This window comes from Notolepis coatsorum (genome assembly GCF_963971535.1).
Source record: "Notolepis coatsorum genome assembly, chromosome: 1".
Classification (NCBI taxonomy): Eukaryota; Metazoa; Chordata; class Actinopteri; order Aulopiformes; family Paralepididae; genus Notolepis; species Notolepis coatsorum.
Genome location: NC_140165.1, coordinates 127,958,158 through 127,982,665, shown reverse-complemented (window position 1 = coordinate 127,982,665; position 24,508 = coordinate 127,958,158). Strand labels below are relative to the sequence as shown.

General features: G+C 44.3%; 1 protein-coding gene across 1 annotated transcript in view; it reads left to right on the top strand.

Moving 5' to 3' along the window:
• kcnip3a (Kv channel interacting protein 3a, calsenilin) overlaps window positions 1-15,574 on the top strand; it is a 35,016-nt gene extending 19,442 nt beyond the window's left edge. Inside the window, exons 5-7 of the mRNA XM_084324380.1 lie at window positions 13,976-14,080; window positions 14,691-14,753; window positions 15,301-15,574. Of these exons, the coding sequence (XP_084180506.1) occupies window positions 13,976-14,080; window positions 14,691-14,753; window positions 15,301-15,348 (216 nt within the window). The 3' untranslated portion in view covers window positions 15,349-15,574. The remainder of the gene's footprint in view (window positions 1-13,975; window positions 14,081-14,690; window positions 14,754-15,300) is intronic.
• Window positions 15,575-24,508: the final 8,934 nt, after the last annotated feature.

Here is a 24,508-nt window from a genome sequence, read left to right as displayed (position 1 = left end):
GTCTCGAGCTGAAAAAGTTTGGGAACCCCTGGTTTAGACCAATGTTTTGACCATACTAATACTATACCATACTACAGTAATACTACCATTACTGTACTAATATTACCATTACCATACTGATATTACCATTACTATACTAATATTACCATTACCATACTAATATTACCATTACTGTACTAATACTACCATTACCGTAATATATTTTAATTTAATTTTGTATATTACTTATTATGTTAAATTTTTTTCCACTATCTCCCCATTTACATTTTTTTTCTCCCATCCCAATTTCGTGTTTCCAATTCTTCCCTCCCCTGTCTTGAACGTTGCTAGACTATGCCTCCCACTGGTCGGCTGTAGTGAGGATAGAAGCCTTGCATCACGTGTCCCCTCCGGTACACGACGAGGCAGCCTGTCGCATCTTTTCACCGCAACAGCTCGAACTCTCAGTGGCGAGGAGTAACACGTGGGAGGCTCACGCTGCCCCGATACTTCCTGTTTCCGCCGTACCGGCGTCACCCAACCGACCTGTAGGAGTCGCTGTCCACAACATCCAATCCCCACCCACCGGCTTTCCCACCCTCTAACACTGCCAATTGTGTTAGTATGACGGCCGGCCAAGCTGGTAGCAACGCCGAGAGCTGGGCTCGATACCAGCATATCCTGCGTTAGTGGCGAGTGCCTTCCCCACTGCGCCACTCAGCCGCCCTAATTATTAATGATATATGTGAAGTGTCAAACATATTGCAATTTGTTTTATTTGCTGACGATACAAATTTCTTCAGTTCAGGAAAATACCGTAAAAAATTTGCAGATGACATTGTAAATGAAATGTGTAAACTCAACATATGGTTTGATAACAATAAGTTATCCCTAAATTAAATTAATTTATGATATTTACTAATCGAAAGAAGGAGGACAATGTGGCATTATGTATAGACGGAGTTAATATTGAAAGAGTATCCGAGTTAAAATGTTTGGGTGTTATGTTGGATGAGAAATTGACATGGAAGCCTCACATAATGTACATAAAAAAGAAGGTAGCCAAGAGTGTTTTTGTTTTGAACAAGGCAAAGAATGTGCTTGATTATAATTATATGCAAATATTATATTGTTCACTCATCCTACCATATTTTAGTTACTGTGTGGACGTGTGGGGTAACACGTATGGAAGTAACATAAAGCCATTATTTATATTACAGAAGAGAGCAGTAAGAATAGTTCACAAAGTAGATTCAAGAGAACATGAATTATTTATTAAATCCAGACTATTGAAACTTAAAGTTAGCTGAAATACAGACTTTATTAGTTTTGTTTAGAGCAAAATGCAGAGTATTACCAGCAAATATACAGAGGTTGTTTGTTCCCTGTCCAGATGACAGCAGAAGGAAATTCAATTTTAAGCACCAATTTGCACGAACCACCTTAAAACAAAGGTGCACCTCAGTTATAGGTATCAAACTATGGAACTCTTTGCAGAATGATGAAAAGAGTTCTACTAATATATTTCACTTCAAAAGGTTGTACAAAGAAAAGATAAATATAGTATAGCACAGTTTAGTATAATATTGCAGTTTAGCATAACAGGATGATATAGCATAGCATTACAGTATAGGTTAGTAGGAGTATAGTAATATAGTATATAGCAGTGTAACATAGAATAATAATATATTAAAATATTGTATAATACTGTATACCAATATTGTGCTGCCCTCACTATATGTTCCAGTTATATAAATTGACAGCCAGATAAACGCCCTCTTGACACCACGAATCTGAAGACACTTGAATCCTTGTCCACAGGTTTAATGATGTTGCAAGGAAGGGTAAAACTGAAACATACAAAAATGTACATAATCAATAATATGCTTGCTTTATGAAACATACAAAATGTACATAATCAATATTATGCTTGCTTTAAACAATTTTCCCTTATCTTCAATACCAACTAAATCCCATATTTTACTATGTCTTACAAGTTACATGTTATTTATCGAATACGTATTTTTACCTAATTGTAACATATTGCATCCTTTTTAATATGTACAATAGCCTATCAAATGTACATGCATTTATGTCTAGTTTTTATTCTGGAATGGACTAATGACAGTGTGGGACTAATGACAGTGTGCTCATCATCAGTAATACTACTCAACAGACCTAATTACACAAAACGTTTTCATATTTTCCTAAATAATGATCTGCAATCACACATAGCACTGTGAAGAACAAAAACATACCCAAGATGCTACCAAAGGGCATAAGATGTCGGTAGATGTCACTGGATTAGCTCAGATTCAGATTCAGAGTTTTATTTGCCACATGGAATCATACAATCAGAGTTTCTTCATTACACAATCATAAATAACATTCCATGGACAAAAGGAGCAGGAAGAAGAATAAATCTTATAGTTACCTGCCCCTTATTCCTAAACTAAAAAAGTATTTTCTTAATGGTCGGCGTACAACCTAATTTATACCAATAATAATTTATACCATTATACAGAAACTCACAATCCACAGTTAAACAAAGAAAAAATTAAATAATAATAATAAAGAATAAAGAATAAAAGAAAGAGCTCAGAAGAACAATAAAACGTATTTCTCCATGAGATTCATTTCACTTCCTGATTCTCCGTGAGATTCATTCACTTCCTGTTTACCGAACGCTACCTGTCACTGAAATTACCTCACTTCCTGTTACATCCTGTGATTCTTAAAGTGACCATGACAGAAATGCAGAAACACAATATATTACTTAGAAAAATGATAAACAAGACTTCTACTTGAACTTAAAGTAGACTAGTTAACTTAGTTGTAACAACCCAACAAGTCCATGACACCTCATCTTCTTAAGTATCCGGAGGGAGAAGAAGCACTATCTCTGTAGCAGGCCTCAGAAAGTGTTGACCCTCCAGGTTTAACGATCTTCACCTCAACTTGACGCACCTTCCCATCTTTGCTAAGGAAGGTCTGAGTTATTACTCCGAGAGGCCATTCATTTCTTGGTACTTGGTTGTTCTTGAGGAGAACAACGCTTCCTGACTTGACGTTAGGATGAGTGGACTGCCACTTCTTGCGTGCCTGCAGTGACGGGAGCAATTGCTTCCGCCATCTGTCCCAGAAGGTATTGGAAAGATGCTGAACTTGCCGCCACTGGCGTTTGTAGAGGTCTGAAACTCCAAACTCGCCTGCAGGAGCAGGAAGAACATTCACCTTTTGAGTGAGAAGAGCAGCTGGTGAGAGTATGAATGAATCATCAGGGTCAAGTGTCACAGGAACAAGAGGTCTGGCGTTGATAATGGCTGCTATTTCTGCCATGAAGGTCACCAGCACTTCATGGGTAAGTTTGTCTTTCAGCTGGAGGAACATCGAGTCTAGAATTCTCCTTGCAAGCCCGATCATCCTTTCCCATGTTCCACCCCAATGGGAAGCATGTGGAGGATTAAAGGTCCATGTACAGTCTTGGTCTGACAGGTAAGTCTTCACAGTTTTGCTGTTGATGGTGGATAAGACCCCTCGTCGTGTGTACGGTTTGATCTCATCAGAGACACTGAAGTGGAAACAGTCTGTTTGGAGATTCCAATTCAATCCCAGACTGCGTTGTATTGGCAGTGTGTCTGCCTCAAGGTCCAGGTCTTTAAGGTCACTTGCATGATATCTGGATGGAAAAGCTTCCATGACATCTTTGTTGTTTGCTGCAATCTTATGCAGCCTCAGGTTTGATTTGGCGAGAGTGTCCTGTGTCTTTTTTAACAGGTTCACAGCCACTTCAACTGTAGGCAGGGACTTCAGACCATCATCTAATTAAAGTCCCGCATCACGAAGTTCTTGACGTCGGGGTCGACGTGGGACTCGCCGACCTGGACAGACTGGTGTAGGCCATGAATAGCCACTGCAGGTGAGGGCCTATTGCCAAAGACGTGGACTGTCATGCGATAATCCACAATGTCTTTCGAGAGGTCATTGTCTTGGAACCAAAGGAAACGTAGGAAGTTCCGGTCTTCTTCTCTTACCGAAAAACAATAGAACATCTGTTATATGTCCGCTGTAAAGGCAATTGCTTCTTTCCTGAAGCGTATCAGTACTACAAGCAGTGTGTTGTTCAGGTCAGGCCCAGTTAACAGCACATCGTTCAGTGACACGCCGTTGTATTGGGAACTGGAATCGAACACAACTCTGATTTTCTTGGGTTTCTTCGGATGGTACACACCGAATGTTGGCAAGTACCATCGTTCCTCTTCCTCGCTGAGAGGAGGGGCTAGCTCAGCATGACCATTGTTGAACATGTTGTCCATGAAGCTGAGGTAGTGGTCTCGCATTTCAGGCTTCTTAAGGTTGCGCTTGAGAGACATGAGGCGCTTCATTGCATGGGGCCTGTTGTTAGGAAGCCATTGACGTGGACTCTTGAAGGGTAGAGGTGCCTCCCAACTGTTGTTTAGGTCTTTCCGTAGTCCTTCATCCATTATCTTCATAAAGGAGGCATCCTGAATTGAAGGACCCACCTGGTTGTCATATTTACTCCGCCAAAACACTGTACATCCTAGGTGGTCAGCATCACAGGTAGTTTCCTCCTCAGGATGTGTTGGAGGGTGGTCGGTGACCTGGGCATCACTGTAACGTTCCTTAACATGGAACACGTTAGGGCATGGTTCAAAGAGAGTGGGGCGTTTGAACTCTGTGGTGTTGGTGTAGAAGCTGGCGACTGTCTGAGGTTTGTGGACGCTACCTAGACATACATTTCCTACGATGACCCAGCCCAGATCCAACTTCTGTGCGTAGGGTAGGTTGTGAGGACTGTTCACCTGTTTGCGGACTTTATGGACTCTGATAACATCCTGACCTAAGAGAAGCACGATGGGGGCTCGTGGGTTGATGTCTGGAATGAGGTGCGCCACTGACTTTAGGTGTGTGTGATGGCGAGCTGCATTAGGGGTTGGAATCTCATCTCTGTTATTAGGAATGTCATTACATTCTATGAGGCTTGGTAATGGAATACGGACAGTTCCATTAAGAGATTCTACTTCATAGCCACTGGCTCTTCTTCCTGCGGATTCTTTTACTCCAGCACATGTTCTCAATGTGTAAGGAGCCCTTGGACTTTGGTCACTGAACACTTCAAAGAACTGTGAACGAACTAGTGACCCGTTGCTTTGCTCATCCAAAATCGCATACAGTTCCAGTGCTTTGTCTCTGTGGCCAGCTGGATATACCTTTACAAGGCATATTTTCGAACAGGACCGGTCTGTCAGATCTCCACCGCAGACTTCTGTGCATTTGGTGGTAACATGAGCTTTGGGTGAAGGTTCCTCCTTCTCCCCGCCGTACTCAGTAGCAGGGTCCGCCTCTTCTGCCCAGGGTGCAGGTCCAGGGTGAAGAGCTGTGTTGTGTCTTTCACTTTTACATTCTGAACATTGAACTTGGACTTTACAGTTCCTTGCGATATGTGATGACGAAGAACAACATTTGAAGCACACGCGATTCTCCATAAAAAATTTCTTGCGGTCTTCAATGGATTTTTCACGGAATGCACAGCATTTAACACATTCGGGACGGGCCACGGATAAATCCATGTTTCGAATCCACCGGTTGTTTTGGCTTTTATTCCATTTTAATAACCTATTCAAGGTCGCCGAGGAGCACTACAGATGTACCCTACTCTTTGAATTCGAAAAAGTGCATTACCGGCCAGATCCTCTTAGGGGCGCTATCTCGATAATGCAGTGTTCCCTGTGGCAGAAGTTGTCTTGTTTTTTCTGGATTTCCAATGTAGTTTTCTACTAACCTGAAGCGATCCCTATAGCCTGTTGCACGGAATACGTTTTGGGACGCGGATTTCACTATGCAGTAAAGGAATTTATCATCAGCCAATGGACATATCGATCTACCAGATGGCGATCGATAACTGGGAAATGCTCTGGGGGATCCAACCGGCGCACGGTAAGATCTTTTTCACGTAAATTACACGCTGATCAGGCCTTGTTATCATACTCAACCAGCCGATCAATGAATGTGGCTACTGAGGCTAACACAGTTATTGGTAATCAATAATCAGAAACGACGTCCCCCGCCCCCCCCCCTTTCATGCATTCATGGTTGAGGATCGTACGGATCATATGCACTTTGAGTTTTAACTGTAGCTTCTGTATAACCGAAATGCCATTGGATATAACGTTAGTAGCTATTAGCCCTTTATCCAGCCTTCCAGGAAATATCCTAGCCGGAATCCCTTATATTCAAGATGCTATAAAATGAGAACGTATTGATGATTTTTTTTTTTTTTTTTTATCCACTTTTTCTCCCATTTTTCTATATTTTCTCCCATCCCAATTTCATATCATCCAATTCAACCCTCCCCTGTCACGAACGCTGTTTCTTGCCTCCCACAAGCCGGCTGCAATGTGGACTAAGTCATACATAGCACAAGTCCCCTCCGGTACTTGAGGTAACAGCAGTCGCATCTTTTCACCTGCGCAGCTCGATCTCTCAGTGGCGAGGAGTAACGCGTGGGAGGCTCACGCTGCCCCCGACACATCCTGATTCTACTGCGCAGGCGCACCAACCGACCTGTAGGAGTCGCTGTCCACAACGCCCGATCCCCACCCATCAGTTTCCCACCCCCTAATATGGCCAATGTGTATTAGTATGAACGACCAGCTAAACTGAAAGCAATGTGGAGCGCTGGGCTCGAACAGCGAGCCCAGCGTCTCTGCATTCGTGGCGAGCGCCTTGCCCACTACGCCACATAGCCGCCCGAAAAAATGATTTCTTTAAGCCATTTTGAAGGGACGGTTTATGGTCTCAATTGACAATGAGAATGGACAGATAGCAATACTATAAAGTATAGATATAGCTTTACAAACAGCCTCACGAACTATGCAAGTCTGTTTTGATATGCTGGCCGTCTAGAGTGATATTAGACGCATCCAAGTGGCCGGGAAAGTGTTAAGTAGAGGATGTGGTTTTTCTCCCCGTCCCAATTTAGTCGTTGTGCCAATTCCCCCCCCCCTCCCCTACCTGGTTGCTGTGCGCATGTTCTCCTACTGGTCGGTACAAGGGAACCCTGAAGTATCCGCACACTTCCTCCGACACGTGCGGTGACAGCCAGTGGCTCTCTTCTCACCTGGCAGCAAGGGCCCTCATTGGTGAAGTGTAATGCGTGGGAGGTCACGCTGCCTTCCTCAAGTCCTGCCTCCGCTGAGCAAGCGCCCAGACCTGATCTATAGGCGTCGCTGTCCACAATGCCAGTTTCCCAGCCACGGCTTCCCTCCCTCTAACCCAGCCAAACGAGTTAGTATAGCGATCAGCCCAAGCCAAGGCAATGCTGACTCCGGGAGTCGAGACTGCAGCCTCTTGCATTGGTGACGAGCGCAATCTCCGCTACGCCACCTGACCGCCCGAGGGTGTGGTTTTCTATGAATGGGACACAGTTTATCGCAGTCATCAGATTTTGTCTGCCTCTCGCCGGGATCAGAGCTTGCTCTGGCAAATATCTCTGTTTTGTGGACAGAGACTTCTCGCTGTTTGTTTGGCTTCCAAAATGTCTTCTCAGTCCTCGGAGCCGTGTCTGCATGAGAGATGCTCCTCGGAGCCGTGTCTGCATGAGAGATGCTCCTCGGAGCCGTGTCTGCATGAGAGATGCTCCTCGGAGCCGTGTCTGCATGAGAGATGAAGTTGAAGCTTGGATCGTTCACAATGCTAGCTTCCTGGCTAACAAAGTCTACAAAGAAGTCAAATGGAGGATAGGAAACATGTTTGAAGGAAGCACCAGCAGATGCTCACTTTTCCTGCAGACGAAATGAGAGCTTCTGCACTATTGGGTTGACACCTCTTGCCGTGTCGAGGAAAGAGAGGCCCGGCTAGTCTCCTTCATCCTTGGCTGACAGTAGTTCCATTAGTAGGTCACTCAACTTTGTTAATTTATATGGATCTCGATTTGTTATTTTTGGAAAGGTGTCAAGTCGTTTGAACAGAGCGTCTTCGATCACTTCTGTTGAGCCATAGGTTTTTTTTTTTTTTTAAAGCAAAAGTTTTTATTGGTGAAGCAAGTTTGTACAATAACAAAGTCAGAATTATTCATTCACCCTTTTTTTTCCTTTTTTTTTTTTGTATAATCTACCCCACCCATCCCACCCCCAAACCCACCCCACGGATCAACAGGTAGGGTTACATACATAACATGCAACAAAAGAAAAGGTTAAATTACAGACAATAATAACAATTGCTACTTACAATGATACAATTAAATTAAAATAAATAATACCAAATACAAAATTAACAAAGACAAATTAAATAATATAATAAAAAAAAAAGGAAAGGTGTCAAGTCGTTTGAACAGAGCGTCTTCGATCACTTCTGTTGAGCCATAGGTTTGCTCTAACCTGTCCCATATCATTGTCAATCCTGTTTCAGGACGGTTCATGCATATTGCTCGTATCTGTTCGACATGTTCTGCAGACTCTTTGCCAAGCCACTTCAGCAGAAGATCCATCTCCTCGCATGCCGTCAGGTCTAAACCACTGGTTACAGACTGAAATGAGCGTTTCCAGGCTCTGTAGTTCTGAGGCTTGTCATTAAATTGGAGTAAGCCTGTAGCCACAAGCTCACGTCGAGCAAGGTATCTTACAAAGTCATTATTGGGGTTTGGAGATGTGGGATGGGGAGTAGGATGACTATTCAATTTGAGATGTGGAATGTTGAGCATGGTCCTTCCAGAACCTAATTTCACGTGGCTCATGAACCCGTTGTTTGCTAGGCTGCTGTGAAGTATGGTAAGGTGATTGGGAGACCGTATTGGATTGGTGTGGAAAGAAAGGTTTGGCTTCGGGTCTGAAAGGTGTAGGTGAAATGCCGTAGCTGGGGGGTGGCTCTGTTTCTTCAGGGACACCATTATCTCGTTGCTGAAGTTCTGTCTCTCTTCTTTTGGATTGGTCCATAACATATTGTTCGGTGCGTTGTGTGGCTTCCAAGGGGACAGAATTGATCGGTAAATTGCAGCTGTGTTTTTCACTATGTACATCACTAGCAGCTTCGAGTGCTTCTGCTTTGGCAACAGCTGCAGCTGCCTCTTTCTTACAATTAAGTATGTCCATAGATGCTTCCAATCTAGCTTTTTCTAGCTTTAGACTAGCTTCCTCTTCAGCAAAGGAAAGACATGCTTTTGCTGCTTCTGCCCTTGCTCTTGCCCTGGCTGCAGCAGACCCAGTTGAAGATGCATTAGATCTTGATGTACATGAGGCACGGGAACGTGTTTTTTTTTTTTTTTTTTTTTTTTTTTAATCTTTTTCCCCCTCCATTTTCCTCCGATTTTTCTCCCATCCCAATGTTAGTCGTATGCCAATTCCCAGTCCCTTCCTGGTCGCTGCGCACTTACCCCCCACAGTCAGATCATCTGGGAGAGTGGAGGCTACCACGTGCTTCCTCCGACACACGTCCAGCCAATCACCGCTTCTTTTCACCTGGCAGCGCGGATTCTCATCGAGAGGGCGTAGCGTGTGGGAGGATCACACTATCCCCCTCAAGTCCTATCCGCGCTTAGCAGGCGCCCCGACCGAACTGTAGGAGTCGCTGTTTACAACGACCCGGACCCACCCCGCCAGCTTCTCCCACCCTCTAATACAGCCAATTGTATTAATGCAGACGGCCAGCCAAGCTGGTGACAACCCCGGAGCTGTGAGCTAGATTCGAACAGGCGAATCCAGCTCACAGCTCCGGGGTTGGTGACGAACGCAATCTCCGCTCGGCCACCTAACCGCCTCGGGAACGTGTCTTTAACGAAGCTGCGCCCTCTGCCATGGCAACGTCTGGTGGTGAATCTGTTGTTAAATATGTCTCTGCCAGTCGTCCATTGGCTGAGTGTGACGACGTTGTTATCTTGCCGGTTAGAAAGCCTTGGTTTTACTGTGCTGCCCTCACTATATGTTCCAGTTATATAAATTGACAGCCAGATAAACGCCCTCTTGACACCACGACTCTGAAGACACTTGAATCCTTGTCCACAGGTTTAATGATGTTGCAAGGAAGGGTAAAACTGAAACATACAAAAATGTACATAATCAATAATATGCTTGCTTTATGAAACATACAAATGTACATAATCAATATTATGCTTGCTTTAAACAATTTTCCTTTATCTTCAATACGAACTAAATCCCATATTTTACTATGTCTTACAAGTTACATGTTATTTATCGAATACGTATTTTAACCTAATTGTGAATGAATGAATGAATGAATGAATGAATGAATGACTGAATGAATGAATGAATGAAAACTTTATTTAACAGATTGCAGAATGGGTACAATACAGTACGGCTCAATACACACAATTGTGAAGGGGATGCAGACCAGAGAAAGACGTTTGACTTGTTTACATCAGGGTCCCCCATTTTCAATTCATATCGACATTTATGACATACACAACATACATGACATTTATGGCATAGGGACATACAGGTATTTAGTACTGATACATTTGTGACATAAACGGTATTCAAATATACAGCACTGTTACCCATAGATCCTGACAGAGTATATACATATGATGGGGAGGGGACTGTACATTAGGAGGGGGTGGGTGGGTGGGAGAGAAATATACATACGGTGGGGAGGAGACTGTACATTTGGAGGGGGTGGGTGGGTGGGAGAGAAATATACATACGGCGGGGAGAGAATATATACATGCGGACTGTCTATTAGGAGGCGGTGGGGGGTTTGGGCATTTACGGTGGCCAGTTTCGAATTGCAGCCTCCCGTAGGTGCTCTTTAAGAGCGGTTTTGAATGTGGGTAGGGATTCACATTCCTTTACAGCTTTGGGTAGGGCGTTCCACATTGATGTGGCATAATTGCGAAACGTGTTTAGTCCCTTGTTTGAGCCGAACACTGGGTTAACATGATTTGTTGAGCTTCCTCTGGTGTAGTGGTTGTGGTATTCACTGACCTTTGGGAAGTATTTCGACATGTACATGGGTACCTTAGTCGTATAGTGTATCTTGTAGACCAGGCCCATTGCAAGTTGCTGTACTCTATCGTCTACTCTAAGCCATCCTAGGTTGTCAAAGTGGGCAGGGGTGAGGTGGGTTCTGGGGGTAAGGTCAAGTAGTAGTCTGACCAGTTTGTTTTGTGATGTTTGTAATCTCGTTTTTAGCGCCTTTGAGGTGCTTTTGTACCATGAGGTGCAAGCATAGTCGTAGTACCCTTGAATGAGTGCTCCTGCCAGAGTCTTCAGCGTATTCTTGTTTACCAGAGAGGAGATCCGGTACAAGAATCGAGTTCGTTGGTTGACTTTTTTTATTACATTGGATGCCATTTTGTCACAGGAAAGATTTGCCTCTAGGATGGAACCCAGGTAGGTAATTTCGTATCTAATTTGTGCAATATTTCTAAAATGAAAGAAGGCAATCTACGTGACATGATTAATGTGTGTATTAAAATTCAATTCAGAATCAATAATAACCCCCAGGTTCTTTACTGCAGTGTTATTTTCTACATTCAGGTTACCCAGTATACTTATTATCGATTCTCTCTGCTCACTAGACCCCACTATATGAGAACTTCTGTCTTATCCTCATTTAGCTTGATTACCATACTAATATTACCATTACCATACTAATATTACTATTACCAGACTAATATTACCATTACAATACTAATATTACCATTACTATACTAATATTACATTACTATACTAATATTACCATTACCGTACTAATATTACCATTACCATACTAATATTACCATTACTATACTAATAATGTATACCCTTACTATATTAATATTACCATAACCATACTAATACTACCATTACTGTACTAATATTACCATTACCATACTAATATTACTATTACCACACTAATATTATCATTACAATACTAATATTACCATTAATATACTAATATTACATTACTATACTAATATTTCTATTACTATACTAATATTACATTACTATACTAATATTTCTATTACTATACTAATATTACCATTACCATACTAATATTACCATTACTGTACTAATACTACCATTATGGTACTAATATTACCATTACCATACTAATATTACCATTACTATACTAATAATGTATACCCTTACTATATTAATATTACCATTACCATACTAATACTACCATTACTGTACTAATATTACCATTACCATATTAATATTACTATTACCACACTAATATTATCATTACAATACTAATATTACTATACTAATATTACATTAGTAGGGTGTAACGGTACACAAAAACCATGGTACGGTACGTACCTCGGTTTTGAAGTCAAGGTTCGGTACGTGTTTTCGGTACAGTGGGGGAAAGTTTGGCTTTCCATGTTCCACTCATGGGTGATGTAGTGTGCAGTAACTAATTGTACTTGTAGGGCTGTCAACGAATATTCTATATTGAAATGAATAATCAACTTATAAAGAAATAATAAAAAAAATATATATATATTAGATTGTGAAAAAAAAACAGCCCCCGTGGGCGGTCGTTAGTGGTTAACATACCGTTGTATTCGTTCGGTACACTACACAGCCGTCCGGTACGGTAAGGTTACGTACACACTGAAACGGTTCGGTTCGGTACGGATACGTGTACCTTTACACCCCTAACATTACTATACTAATATTTCTATTACTATACTAATATTACCATTGCTATACTAATATTAACCTTGCTATACTAATATTACCATTACCATACTAATATTACCATACTTACTGACATACTCATTTACTTCTGTAAACATTCAAAACCAGTTTCCCAGATACACAAAAGATGTATGTATGGATGTCTTTGGTTGTAGGTGGACTATGACTTCTCTGTGTGTGTGTGTTCACACGCTCTCCTCTTCTGTCAGGAGATGCTGGCGATAATGACGTCTATCTATTACCATACTAATATTAATATGCTCCTCTTCTGTCAGGAGATGCTAGCGATCATGACGTCTATCTATTACCATACTAATATTAATATTCTCCTCTTCTGTCAGGAGATGCTAGCGATCATGACGTCTATCTATTACCATACTAATATTAATATTCTCCTCTTCTGTCAGGAGATGCTAGCGATAATGACGTCTATCTATTACCATACTAATATTAATATTCTCCTCTTCTGTCAGGAGATGCTAGCGATAATGACGTCTATCTATTACCATACTAATATTAATATTCTCCTCTTGTCTCAGGAGATGCTGGCGATCATGACGTCTATCTATTACCATACTAATATTAATATTCTCCTCTTCTGTCAGGAGATGCTGGCGATCATGACGTCTATCTATTACCATACTAATATTAATATTCTCCTCTTGTCTCAGGAGATGCTGGCGATCATGACGTCTATCTATTACCATACTAATATTAATATTCTCCTCTTGTCTCAGGAGATGCTGGCGATCATGACGTCTATCTATTACCATACTAATATTAATATTCTCCTCTTGTCTCAGGAGATGCTGGCGATCATGACGTCTATCTATTCCCATACTAATATTAATATTCTCCTCTTGTCTCAGGAGATGCTGGCGATCATGACGTCTATCTATTCCCATACTAATATTAATATTCTCCTCTTCTGTCAGGAGATGCTGGCGATCATGACGTCTATCTATTACCATACTAATATTAATATTCTCCTCTTGTCTCAGGAGATGCTGGCGATCATGACGTCTATCTATTACCATACTAATATTAATATTCTCCTCTTGTCTCAGGAGATGCTGGCGATCATGACGTCTATCTATTCCCATACTAATATTAATATTCTCCTCTTGTCTCAGGAGATGCTGGCGATCATGACGTCTATCTATTCCCATACTAATATTAATATTCTCCTCTTCTGTCAGGAGATGCTGGCGATCATGACGTCTATCTATTACCATACTAATATTAATATTCTCCTCTTGTCTCAGGAGATGCTGGCGATCATGACGTCTATCTATTCCCATACTAATATTAATATTCTCCTCTTGTCTCAGGAGATGCTGGCGATCATGACGTCTATCTATGACATGATGGGGAGGTACACGTTCCCCTGCGTCCGAGACGAGGCGCCTTCTGAACACGTCGACAAGTTCTTCCAGGTTATTACACACACACACACACACACACACACACACACACACACACACACACACACACACACACACACACACACAAAGGGGCGGATCTTCCTATAGGCGACATAAGCGGTTGCCTAGAGCGCCAGAGGGGGGCGCCAAAAACTACGTCCATCTAAAAAGAAATTATAATAATAATATTAGATTATATAATAATAAATAAAGATATATATATATTATTAATATTGTTTCTTTTTATTTGCTGGGCAGACATTGTTGCGCCCCCTTCTATATCTGCAACCAATATTTTGACATTTAAAAAAAAGTATCTAACATAACATTTATTTGGGGGGGGGGCACCAGGGGTGAAGCTTGCCTAGGGCACCAAATGTGCTAGGTCCGGCCCTGCACACACACACACACACACACACACACACACACACACACACACACACACACACACACACACACACACACACACACACACACACACACACACACACACACACACACACAGTTTTAAATGTACTCTTATAGAATCAAATATAAACAGATTTTTGCAGAGTAATGTTTGCTGTAAGGCACACCACAAAGAACCACAAGCCTCTCCTCCTTTCTCCTCATCTCCCCTTAGAAAATGGACAGAAACAGAGATGGAGTGGTGACAATCGAAGAGTTCATCGAGACCTGCCAGAAGGTAGGCCTCTGCACCTATACCCCACATACAAACAGATAGAGGTACCCCTATACCCCACATACAAACAGATAGAGTTACCCCTATACCCCACATACAAACAGATAGAGGTACACCTATACCCCACATACAAACAGATAGAGGTACACCTATACCCCACATCGTTAGTAGAAGGTACACTAATACCCCTAATACCCCTCATGCAAACAGAAGGTGCCACTATACCCCACATATATGTAGAAGGTACCCTATACTTTGTCAGTTTACTGGTTTGCTATTTGCTTTGGATCATTTGGGGTTCGGCTCAGTAGTTTCTCAGTCGTTTCTTTCTCCTACAGTAGGAAGCACATTGTTGGCTATTCTCTAACTGCAAAGTCATCCTGCCTGGGGCACAAACATTCACGCATGAAATATCTTTTGTTTATTGTATTACTGTATGTGAAGGACTGATACCTTATGGTCACATCAGGGTTAATCCAAGACAAAAATCGAACTCACAGTTAGGGTTCAGACCTCTGATCAACCTAACATATCTCCTTGTCTTTTGCAGGATGAAAACATCATGACCTCCATGCAGCTCTTTGAGAACGTGATCTAGAAACATGCAGTGTTCTACGCTGTTGTTCTTGAACCCCTACCTGCCCAAATCGCACTTATTTCAACACACACACACACACACACACACACACACACACACACACACACACACACACACACACACACACACACACCCTGTCTCGACACTCATCCTATTAGGACAGCATCATGTAAAGATACAAGGATGTGTGTTGAAATGTAGAGTCTTCCTTGCTGCCTTGATTAGCTTTATCCTGCCACTGCTTCTGGAGAGAGAGAGAGAGAGAGAGAGAGAGAGAGAGAGAGAGAGAGAGAGAGAGAGAGAGAGAGAGAGAGAGAGAGAGAGAGAGAGAGAGAGAGAGAGAGAGAGAGAGAGAGAGTGAGAGAGAGAGAGATTGATAATCTGCTCACCCATCCTGTGGTCTTCTGCTTCCGAGAGAGAAGGACCAAAAGAGCCAACGTATTTCCTGACCCACCAGAGCTTTCCTCATTGGGCCAAAAGGACAGACAACCAACCAATCGGAGGAGCAAAGAGATGTACCATAATCCATTGACCTGAGTAGGATACTACCGTAGCTTTAATGAATAATCTACCTTGCTGTCACAGCACACTCTCTAACACACACACACACACACACACACACACACACTGACTCTTTCACACAGACATGCACGCACTAAATTAACTGAACTGACAACAGTGATACCACCCTTGACACCAAAAAAACACAATGAACTGAAGCATGTTTGTCAACAAATATGTGATGTGGAGTTAGCTTGCACTAAGATTTTATCGTTATGTATTATATGCGCCTGAAATGAAGGCACTGTAGATAGCAACGACTGCAGGAGGCCAGTGTGTATGTACATAATGTATAGATAATAATTACATATCGTTAGTTGTCAAGTTCTGCACTAGGGTTGCTGGACCAGACGCATTCAGTAGAGGATTTATAACTGCACTCTGTTATGAGTCAATTCAACTGTAGCTGCACTGTACATGTTTAGTGGCAGTATTTCGCTGGATTTCAATGGATTCAACAAAGAATATTACATTTTGTATTTTATGTTTGAGGATGTAAAGCCAGATTTAAGATTGCACCAGGCACACCAGGTCTAGGTCATCTGGACGAGCACACCGAGTCTCTGTACAGTGCAGTGATGGTGCAGAGCTGTGTTTGTTCGTAGGCTGAATAGACTTGTTATGTTGGTCTTCAGTATCAAAGAGCATGCTGACTGGTATGATACAATGTACAGATTGTTGTGCTGTAATGTGGGAAGATTAAAGATACTATCTAAAGCTCTCGACTGCTCCTTCATAGGAATTAGTCACTTTACTAGGCTTTCATTCCTGTTTTTGAGGAGCTTCATTCCAAAATTAGATGTCCATGTAGGATTTGGGTAGCGTTTTCTTTGAACATGAAGCCATTAAGACAATTATATACAGTAGGTCTAAGTTCATTTGAACCTTAAGCTGAGAAAATGTTGAGAACAGCCTAGTCAACATTTTAGTTAGCTCGACTAGATAGGTATCCAGATGGCGTGCGTCTCTCGCAGGGGGAACAAATCTAGGAGAACCAAGGTTGTGTTGAACATTTGGCACCAGAAAGGGAGATAACGAAAGGAGAAGGTGATAACAAATGGGTATATTATGCCAGGGAGAGAGAGAATCTTGGTGTTTCTTTGGTATTTCACCTTGGAGGAGAGAGGGCTTCTTCTGTCTCCTTCGTCGGTATTCAGCTCACACAGAGAGAACCTGAGAGCAACCTAATTGTAACTATTTTGCTGTTCATGCCAATAAACCTGTGTTAAGAAAAGACTACCAACCTGTTTGTCGTATATTATACCAAGAGGAGATTTCATTCAAGTGACTTTACTTCAACTATCCTTAAGGAAGACAGGATAAGTAATATTAATTGAAAGTCAACTAAATGTAACAATTGGTGCCATGACCCAGATGCTTCAAGATTCTGGTGAGAGCCAAGTGAGAGTGGAAGTCGGGAGGTGTGGAGCAGAAGCTGGAGTTGGTGCCAAACCAAAACAACTGACAGCAGCCGATCGGAGATCTGGCGAATTCCTCACAGGGTAATCCAGCTTGTTTGAAACAAATGTGAGTTGGCTCTTTAACCCAGATAAAAAAGTCTTGTATGCATCTTAAGAACTGAATGCTAAATACACACATGATAATAAAGATGAATAAATCTGACCTATCCATAGGAAGAGGGTTTATTAAACACTAATCTCCTTGGCAGTTTGGCGGAGATTAGATTCAAGATTCAAGAGGTTTATTCATCACATACATACACAAGACATATAGTGAAATGAAGGTGGCCATGCCCGCTTCGATTGTGCAAGAAAATACAAATAATAATAGAATAAAATAGAATAGAAATAAAGTAGACATGATAAAAGTACTAAGATAAAATACAAAAGGTAATGAGTCCTATGTACACTACTATACAATATGTAAGGGATAATGTATAGCTACGAGGTCATTGTCGCAAAATAATTGACCGACACAGAGTTTAAAATACCGAGGCGCCTCGCCGAGGTGTTTTAAACATCAGTGAAGGTCAATTATTTTGCGACAATGATCGAGTATAGCTATACATTATCCCGCTTATTACATGGCTAACTTACTAACAATATACCTAATTCATTTTACATCGACAAGACGAGATCAAATGCAGACGCAGTTCTGTTCTGGCTCCGCTGTCATCGTCACACACACTCCGCTGTCAGTGCAGCCGGCAGGTGTGTCTGATTGGCTGCACTGATGCAGTGTGTCAGTGGGCTTGATTGCGAACAGCTTCGAAAAACAATAATTACCGGTGGTTATCGAAAAATTATTCACAGCTGTCGGGGGCTATTGACCAATCACAATCAAGCATTTCGGCGAATGTTAAAACGCCATGTAACAAGCAGTTATACTCTATGTCACCATGCTATCCTAACTATACTATACAAAAACATCCCGTTATTAGTCTTGGTTTGCCTACAGTTATAGGTACTGGGAATATTTCTATAGATTTTAATGTCCGAAATCTATTACCGTCTTTTATAGATTTTAACATCAGAAATCTATTATAATCAATACATGTGGGAAAGTGTGCTTTTCATGTTGTGATACTGATCAAGTATAGCCATCATTCCGGTGATGTGAGAGGTTATATAGGGCTTTTCACTTGTCACTGTGATCAGCTGTGTATGGTGTCGGAGTGACCTATAGCATACAGCCGAGGGATACTGTATTAACAACTTGATTCATAGCACATTTGCAATCAATTGATAGGACACAGGTCAATTGTGATAGCATGAATGTTTATGAATGCATTGCTGACTATAACAAAGGGTTCTAGCCAGTGTACATATCTTTGATAAAGAACCAGAGGCGATCAGAAGGCCGTGGTTATACAGATTCTCAGAGAAATTATTGCCTTCTTGAAATGTTCAAAGTAATCATACAAGAGGGAGTGTTACCTCCATCTGCAGTAATCACTCTTGTTAAAACCGAATAAACCTCCCTCAGATAAAGCTTCATATGGGCTTGTGTTGTTGATGTCATGTGACACCAAAATACTTTGTAAGGCCCTGGCTAGATGGATAGAAACATCCATCCCACACTTGATTAATAATGGTCTAAATGGATTTGTATTGGGCAGACAGGCATTTCACAACACAAAAAGGTTGCTGAATATTTTGTATGTGAAGCGGGACGCCAAGGACCACTCAATCATGTCATTAGACGCTGAGAAGGCTTTTGACAGGATTGAGTGGAAATACCTTTTTGAAACACTTAGGAGATTTGGGTCCGGGGAGGGATATCTTAAATGGATTAAATGGATAGTAGAAATGACAACAAACAACCAAATTTGAAAACCCTTCAATCTATGCAGATCGATACATCTAGGATGTCCAATATCTCCTTTATTATTTTTGTTTCCCATCGAACTATGTACTATTTTTGAACCAATGAGAAACCAGTTGGATAGATATAGAAAATAACACACAGGAACTTCCACTGAACTTTATTCAGAACTTACATCTTTATACCTAAATGCTTATAAAACAAAATACTACAAACCTGGCTTGAGACACTCACCTTTTTGAATGAACCTACTAGGTTTTCAAGATACACACCGATCTGGGGAAATTATAGTTTCAGACCAGGGAAACAAGATATGGGTTTAAATTTATTTTACATTTTTAACTATTTCTTTAAATACAAATGAGAAGATTTATATTTTCCCAAAATAAAACTACAACGATACCCCCACTATCTACCATCGAACGTCTCACGGTAAAACATCTGTACATGGCAGATTATCTATGTTTTATAATGAACTATTGACAGGCTCAAAAGAAAACGAAAGGTTATCCTATAACCTAGTTATATGAATACTGGCTGAGCGTCTCGCTCTTCGCCATTATGAGATATCTCCTAGCACATAATGTGCTCACGAAACAACAAATGCACTCGCATGCACGTGACCAGGCCACGCCCCTGCGTCCCACTATATGACGCCGGACATGGTCACACTCCACCTTCCTCAGAAAGATTTCCAACACTGAAAGTGAAAACCCATCCAAGGGACCTCAGGGCGCTAAGAGCGAGACGCTCAGCCAGTATTCATATAACTAGGTTATAGGATAACCTTTCGTTATATTATCATACTGGCCAATCGCGTCTCGCTCTTCACCATTATGAGATATGGGGCAGAGCAGGGGCGTGGCCCGACAAGTGTACCCCCTGAGGACCCATAAGCTCCAACCAGGGAGGAGGGGAGTCCCGTCCACCCGCCTGTCCTAACGAAGGGGGGGAGGCAGTCAACTCCACCAAGTGTGAAAAAAAGGGGGAACCAGACACCCCTGAAAACGCACAGCACAGGCGGGACCACGTGCGACACAGCACCCCGTGGCACACACCCCTGCTAGCCCACCAAATGGTGGGACGCAGTAGAGGTCCCAGACCTCAGAACCGCCTGGGAGACAGAACCCCCAATCACGTCCACGAGGTAAAACCTAACGAAGGGACCCGGGGAGGACCAGAAGGCCGCAGCACAGATGTCCTCCACCGAGGCCCCCCCTAATAGGGCAGCAGCCCGAGGGGGGACCTGTCCAGCCAACGTGCAGCAAAGGGCAACGCCCCCGCACAACCAATGTGACAGGTGCTACTTGGACAGCGCCTCATCCGCGCAAGGGCCACCGTAACAAACAAACAGTTGAACGGAAGCCCTGAGAGCCCGAGTCCTGAGGTAAACCCCCAGTGCACGGACAGGACACGACAGGTGAAGGCCCGCCTGCAACTCACTAGCGTGAGGAGGCAGACGAACGCCTGAACCACAATATCCCTGGAGCGAAAAGAGCTCCGGATATTCTTTGGCACGAAGACTGGATTAGGCCTCAGAGTCGCACCGCTATCGGCCGAATAGACAGGCACTCAGGCCGCACCGAGAGAGCACACAGCTCACCCACGCGCTTAGCGGAGGTGATGGCCAAAAAGAATGCGGTCTTAAAGACAGCTGATCCAATGGCGCCTGCTCAAGAGGCTCAAACGGGGCCTCCGAGAACCGGCCCAGGACCATTTGGAGGTCCCACTCGGAGACAGAGAACGTTCCACAGGCTTGAGACGCCGAGCGCCAAGCAGGAATGTGTCACGAGAGGGTGGCTGAACAATGTTCTGCCCCCACACTCGACCATACGCCACTTCCCAGCGTAAGCCGCGGTAGAGGACGGAGCGCCCGCGTACCGGATAGCGTTAACCACAGAATAGTCAAGACGCATCCCCACCAGATTCACACTGTCAGCAGCCAAGCCTAGAGGCTGCCCCAGAACAGGAGGCAGAACAGAGTTCCGCATGCCTGAGAGAGGGCACGCAGTGACCACGGAACAGACCACGGCGGGGCCACCAAGAGCTGAATCAGGGCCGGGGACCACACAGCTGAGCCCCGGCCGCCTGTAGCTGTTCCGCAACCGTTCCTACTTCCGGGGTAGGCCTGATTGGCCGCGACGGCCACGTGACCAGGCGCGGCCACGCCCCGCGGCAGAGGCCGCTGTGTTGACGCTAGGCTGCTGTGTTTCCTGGTTGTCGCGCCGCGGTAGTCAGTTAGTTCTGTGTTCCGTGTTGCAATAAACGTTCAACGATGTCAACAAAACGGTATCTTATTACGGCTTTCCTCCCGATGACAAAGAGAAAAGAAGGTGGCTGAAGCCTGAAGTTGATACAGTAAGTTTGATCGCGGTCTCGTGACCAGAATACAAAACATTACCTGTTGTTATTGTTAAGTCGCTATCTTGTGATAGTAACATGGTCGTTCTTAATGTAGCCTACTGTATATATCCACATGTGTTTGTACATATAACTGCATATAATCCTTTTACATATCTGTAGATACTACGCTATCTATATCTGTACATATCCCTTACCTACTCTTACTAGTTACGCTGCTGGCCAGTATGACTTGTGAGGTTTTTGTCCGTTGCTCACCTACTCGCTCTGTTCCTTTAAGTTTTCAGTTAATTAATTGCATTCTCCTCTTCACACGCTTCTTCCTGTAGACGCCGTTTGATTGGTGCTTCCCCAACCACACGCTTGTCAATCTCACCCCGCAGCTGTCACAGCTTGTCATTAAGCATTCCTTTTGTTATATACCCCGATTCCCCATCAAGTGTTGTTGGATCGTTTTGATATATTATCTGCATTTGCCGTTTCTTCCTGGCCTGCTGTTCCCTGTGTTTGCCTCCCAGGACACTCAAGAAGTATTCCGCTTGGACAACCCGTTCCCCGTAACGACGCGCTCGCCCTGTTTGATTCTGCTCTCTTTACGCACAGCGCCTGGGTGAGTTTTGCAAGACAGTCTTTTGACCCTATCGTTTTTCGTGTGTGTAAACACTGAAGAGATCCTGCTTTTTGTTCAGTCTGTCACTCACCCTGTGCCTGCTTTTTGGATTGTTCATGTGGGATGATATTTGCTTGAACTTTGCTCACTGTGTGTATTCACACCGAAGATAATATCACTTGGATTATTATTGGGACATCGCTCACTGTGTGTAGTCACACCGAAGATATTATCACTTGGATTATTATTGGGACATCGCTCACTGTGTGTATTCGCACCGAAGATTCTATCACTTGGATGTTTGTTGGGACATTGCTCACAGTGTGTATTTACACCGAAGATTCAGTCACTTGGATTATCTGTTTGGGACAAGTCACTTCACCTGTCACCTGTCTGTTCCCAACTGTACTCTGAGCTAACCCGCTCTCTCTCTCTCTCTGTCCCGTTACCACCTCGGAGAGCTGCCGAGAGGATTCTGCAGAGCGGCCCTGACGTCACTGTCAGATTCCTCAGACGAACCTTCCCGGGAGAAGCTGCAGAGCAGCAACATTCTTCTAATGCTTGTATCCCAGTCTTTGTCTGTTTTCAACCAAGTTCTTGCTGCTATTTTGTGAAATAAAACAAGCCCTAGTTTTTGGCAAACTCTGAAACAACTCTCTTTGTGTCGTTAGCGTTTGGGGTCGGTGTCAAACCATAACATTACGATCCAACCAATATGACGACCCCAGCCGACACAGAGAGAGTCGTCACCTTGGGCATCGAGGGGGTGGTAAGGCGTGCCCTACGCTTCCATCGCGCTCCAGGCAATGTACCGGTTCACCGTCTCTTTGTCCCCAACTCAGTCCGGTCCCGGGTCCTCCAGTGGGGCCATACCAGCCGGTTCGCCTGCCACCCGGGCGTTCATCGCACGTTCTCCTTCCTGGCTCGTCGATTCTGGTGGCCCACCATGAGGAACAACGTCAAGGAGTTCGTACTGGCCTGCGCGGTCTGCGCCCGCAAGAGAGTCAGCACAGCATTGGCAGTCCAGACAGAGTCAACCAAGGAACACAGCCTACAGCTAGACGCAGCTGCAGCTGCTGTACAGGAACTCCGAGAGCAGGTCCTGCTTATTCAGGGGCCCCTGGGGGCTCTGGCTAGCCAGCAGGCTAGTATTCTCCTCCACCTACAAGCGCTGACTGAAACCATTAACTCCTTGCTTATAACCCCACTTCCTTCAGGAGCCTCGGCCGGAGCATCACCCGCAGCCCTGGCAGGCCCCGCGCTTCCCATTCCCGCACCTCGGGAACCCCGTCTCTCCGAACCACGGCTGTTCGACGGCAACCCAGAGGATTGTGCCACATTCATCATGCAATGTGAGTTGGTTTTTCGTCATCAACCCAGTCGTTTCACTTCAAGAGGAGCCCAAGTGGCCTATATGACTAACTTGCTCTCAGGCCGGGCAGCCCAGTGGGTCACTTCCTCCTGGGCAATGGAGGCAGACTTCTGTTTCTCCTATCCAGACTTCGTGGCTGAGCTCCGCAGGGTGTTCCACCATCCAGCCCGTGGTCTGGACCCTGGAGCGCGGTTGGGTACCTTCCGGCAGGGCAGCGGCGGGGTTACCGACTACGTGCTGGAGTTCAGACTGGCGGCGGTGGAGAGCGGTTGGAACGACCAAGCACTTCGTCTTACCTTCGTGGGGGGGCTCAGTGACGCAGTCAGGGACCAGCTCGCGACCCGGGAGGAACCTGATTCCCTCGAGGACCTGTTCAGCCTCGCCATTCGCATCGACGGACGCCTCCAGGAGAGAAGACGTGAGAGAACCCGACGGGGACCCCCAGACGTACCCCCCGAGGACCACGACCTCGAGGAGGTTTTCAGTACCCCAGACGTACCCCCCGAGTACCACGACCTCGAGAGGGTTTTCAGTGAGTCCAGGGCTCAGGTCTTTCCGCCTCGCCGGCCTTACGACTGTGCCATCGACCTCCGCTCTGGGGCTCCCTTTCCCGGCGGCCGCCTCTACAGTGCTGACCGTCCTGCCCCCTCCGTGACTGGTGGGTTTGTTCCCTCCCGAGCCGTGACCGAGGAGGAACCCATGCAGCTGGGACGCAACCGCCTTAGCCCGGCCGAACGGGAGTCCAGGCTCTTCTCCGGCCGTTGCCTCTACTGTGGCCGGGATGGACACCGTGTCTCCAATTGCCGTGCCCGGCCAAGAGGACCAGGCTCGCCGGCACCCCGGGAGATCCTGGTGAGCCGTCTTTCCTGTTCCCCCACCCGTGCACCACCCAACCGACTGGCGGACGTCACCCTAGCCTGGGCGGACCAGCGGGCGATGGTGGGTGCACTCATGGACTCTGGTGCTGATGG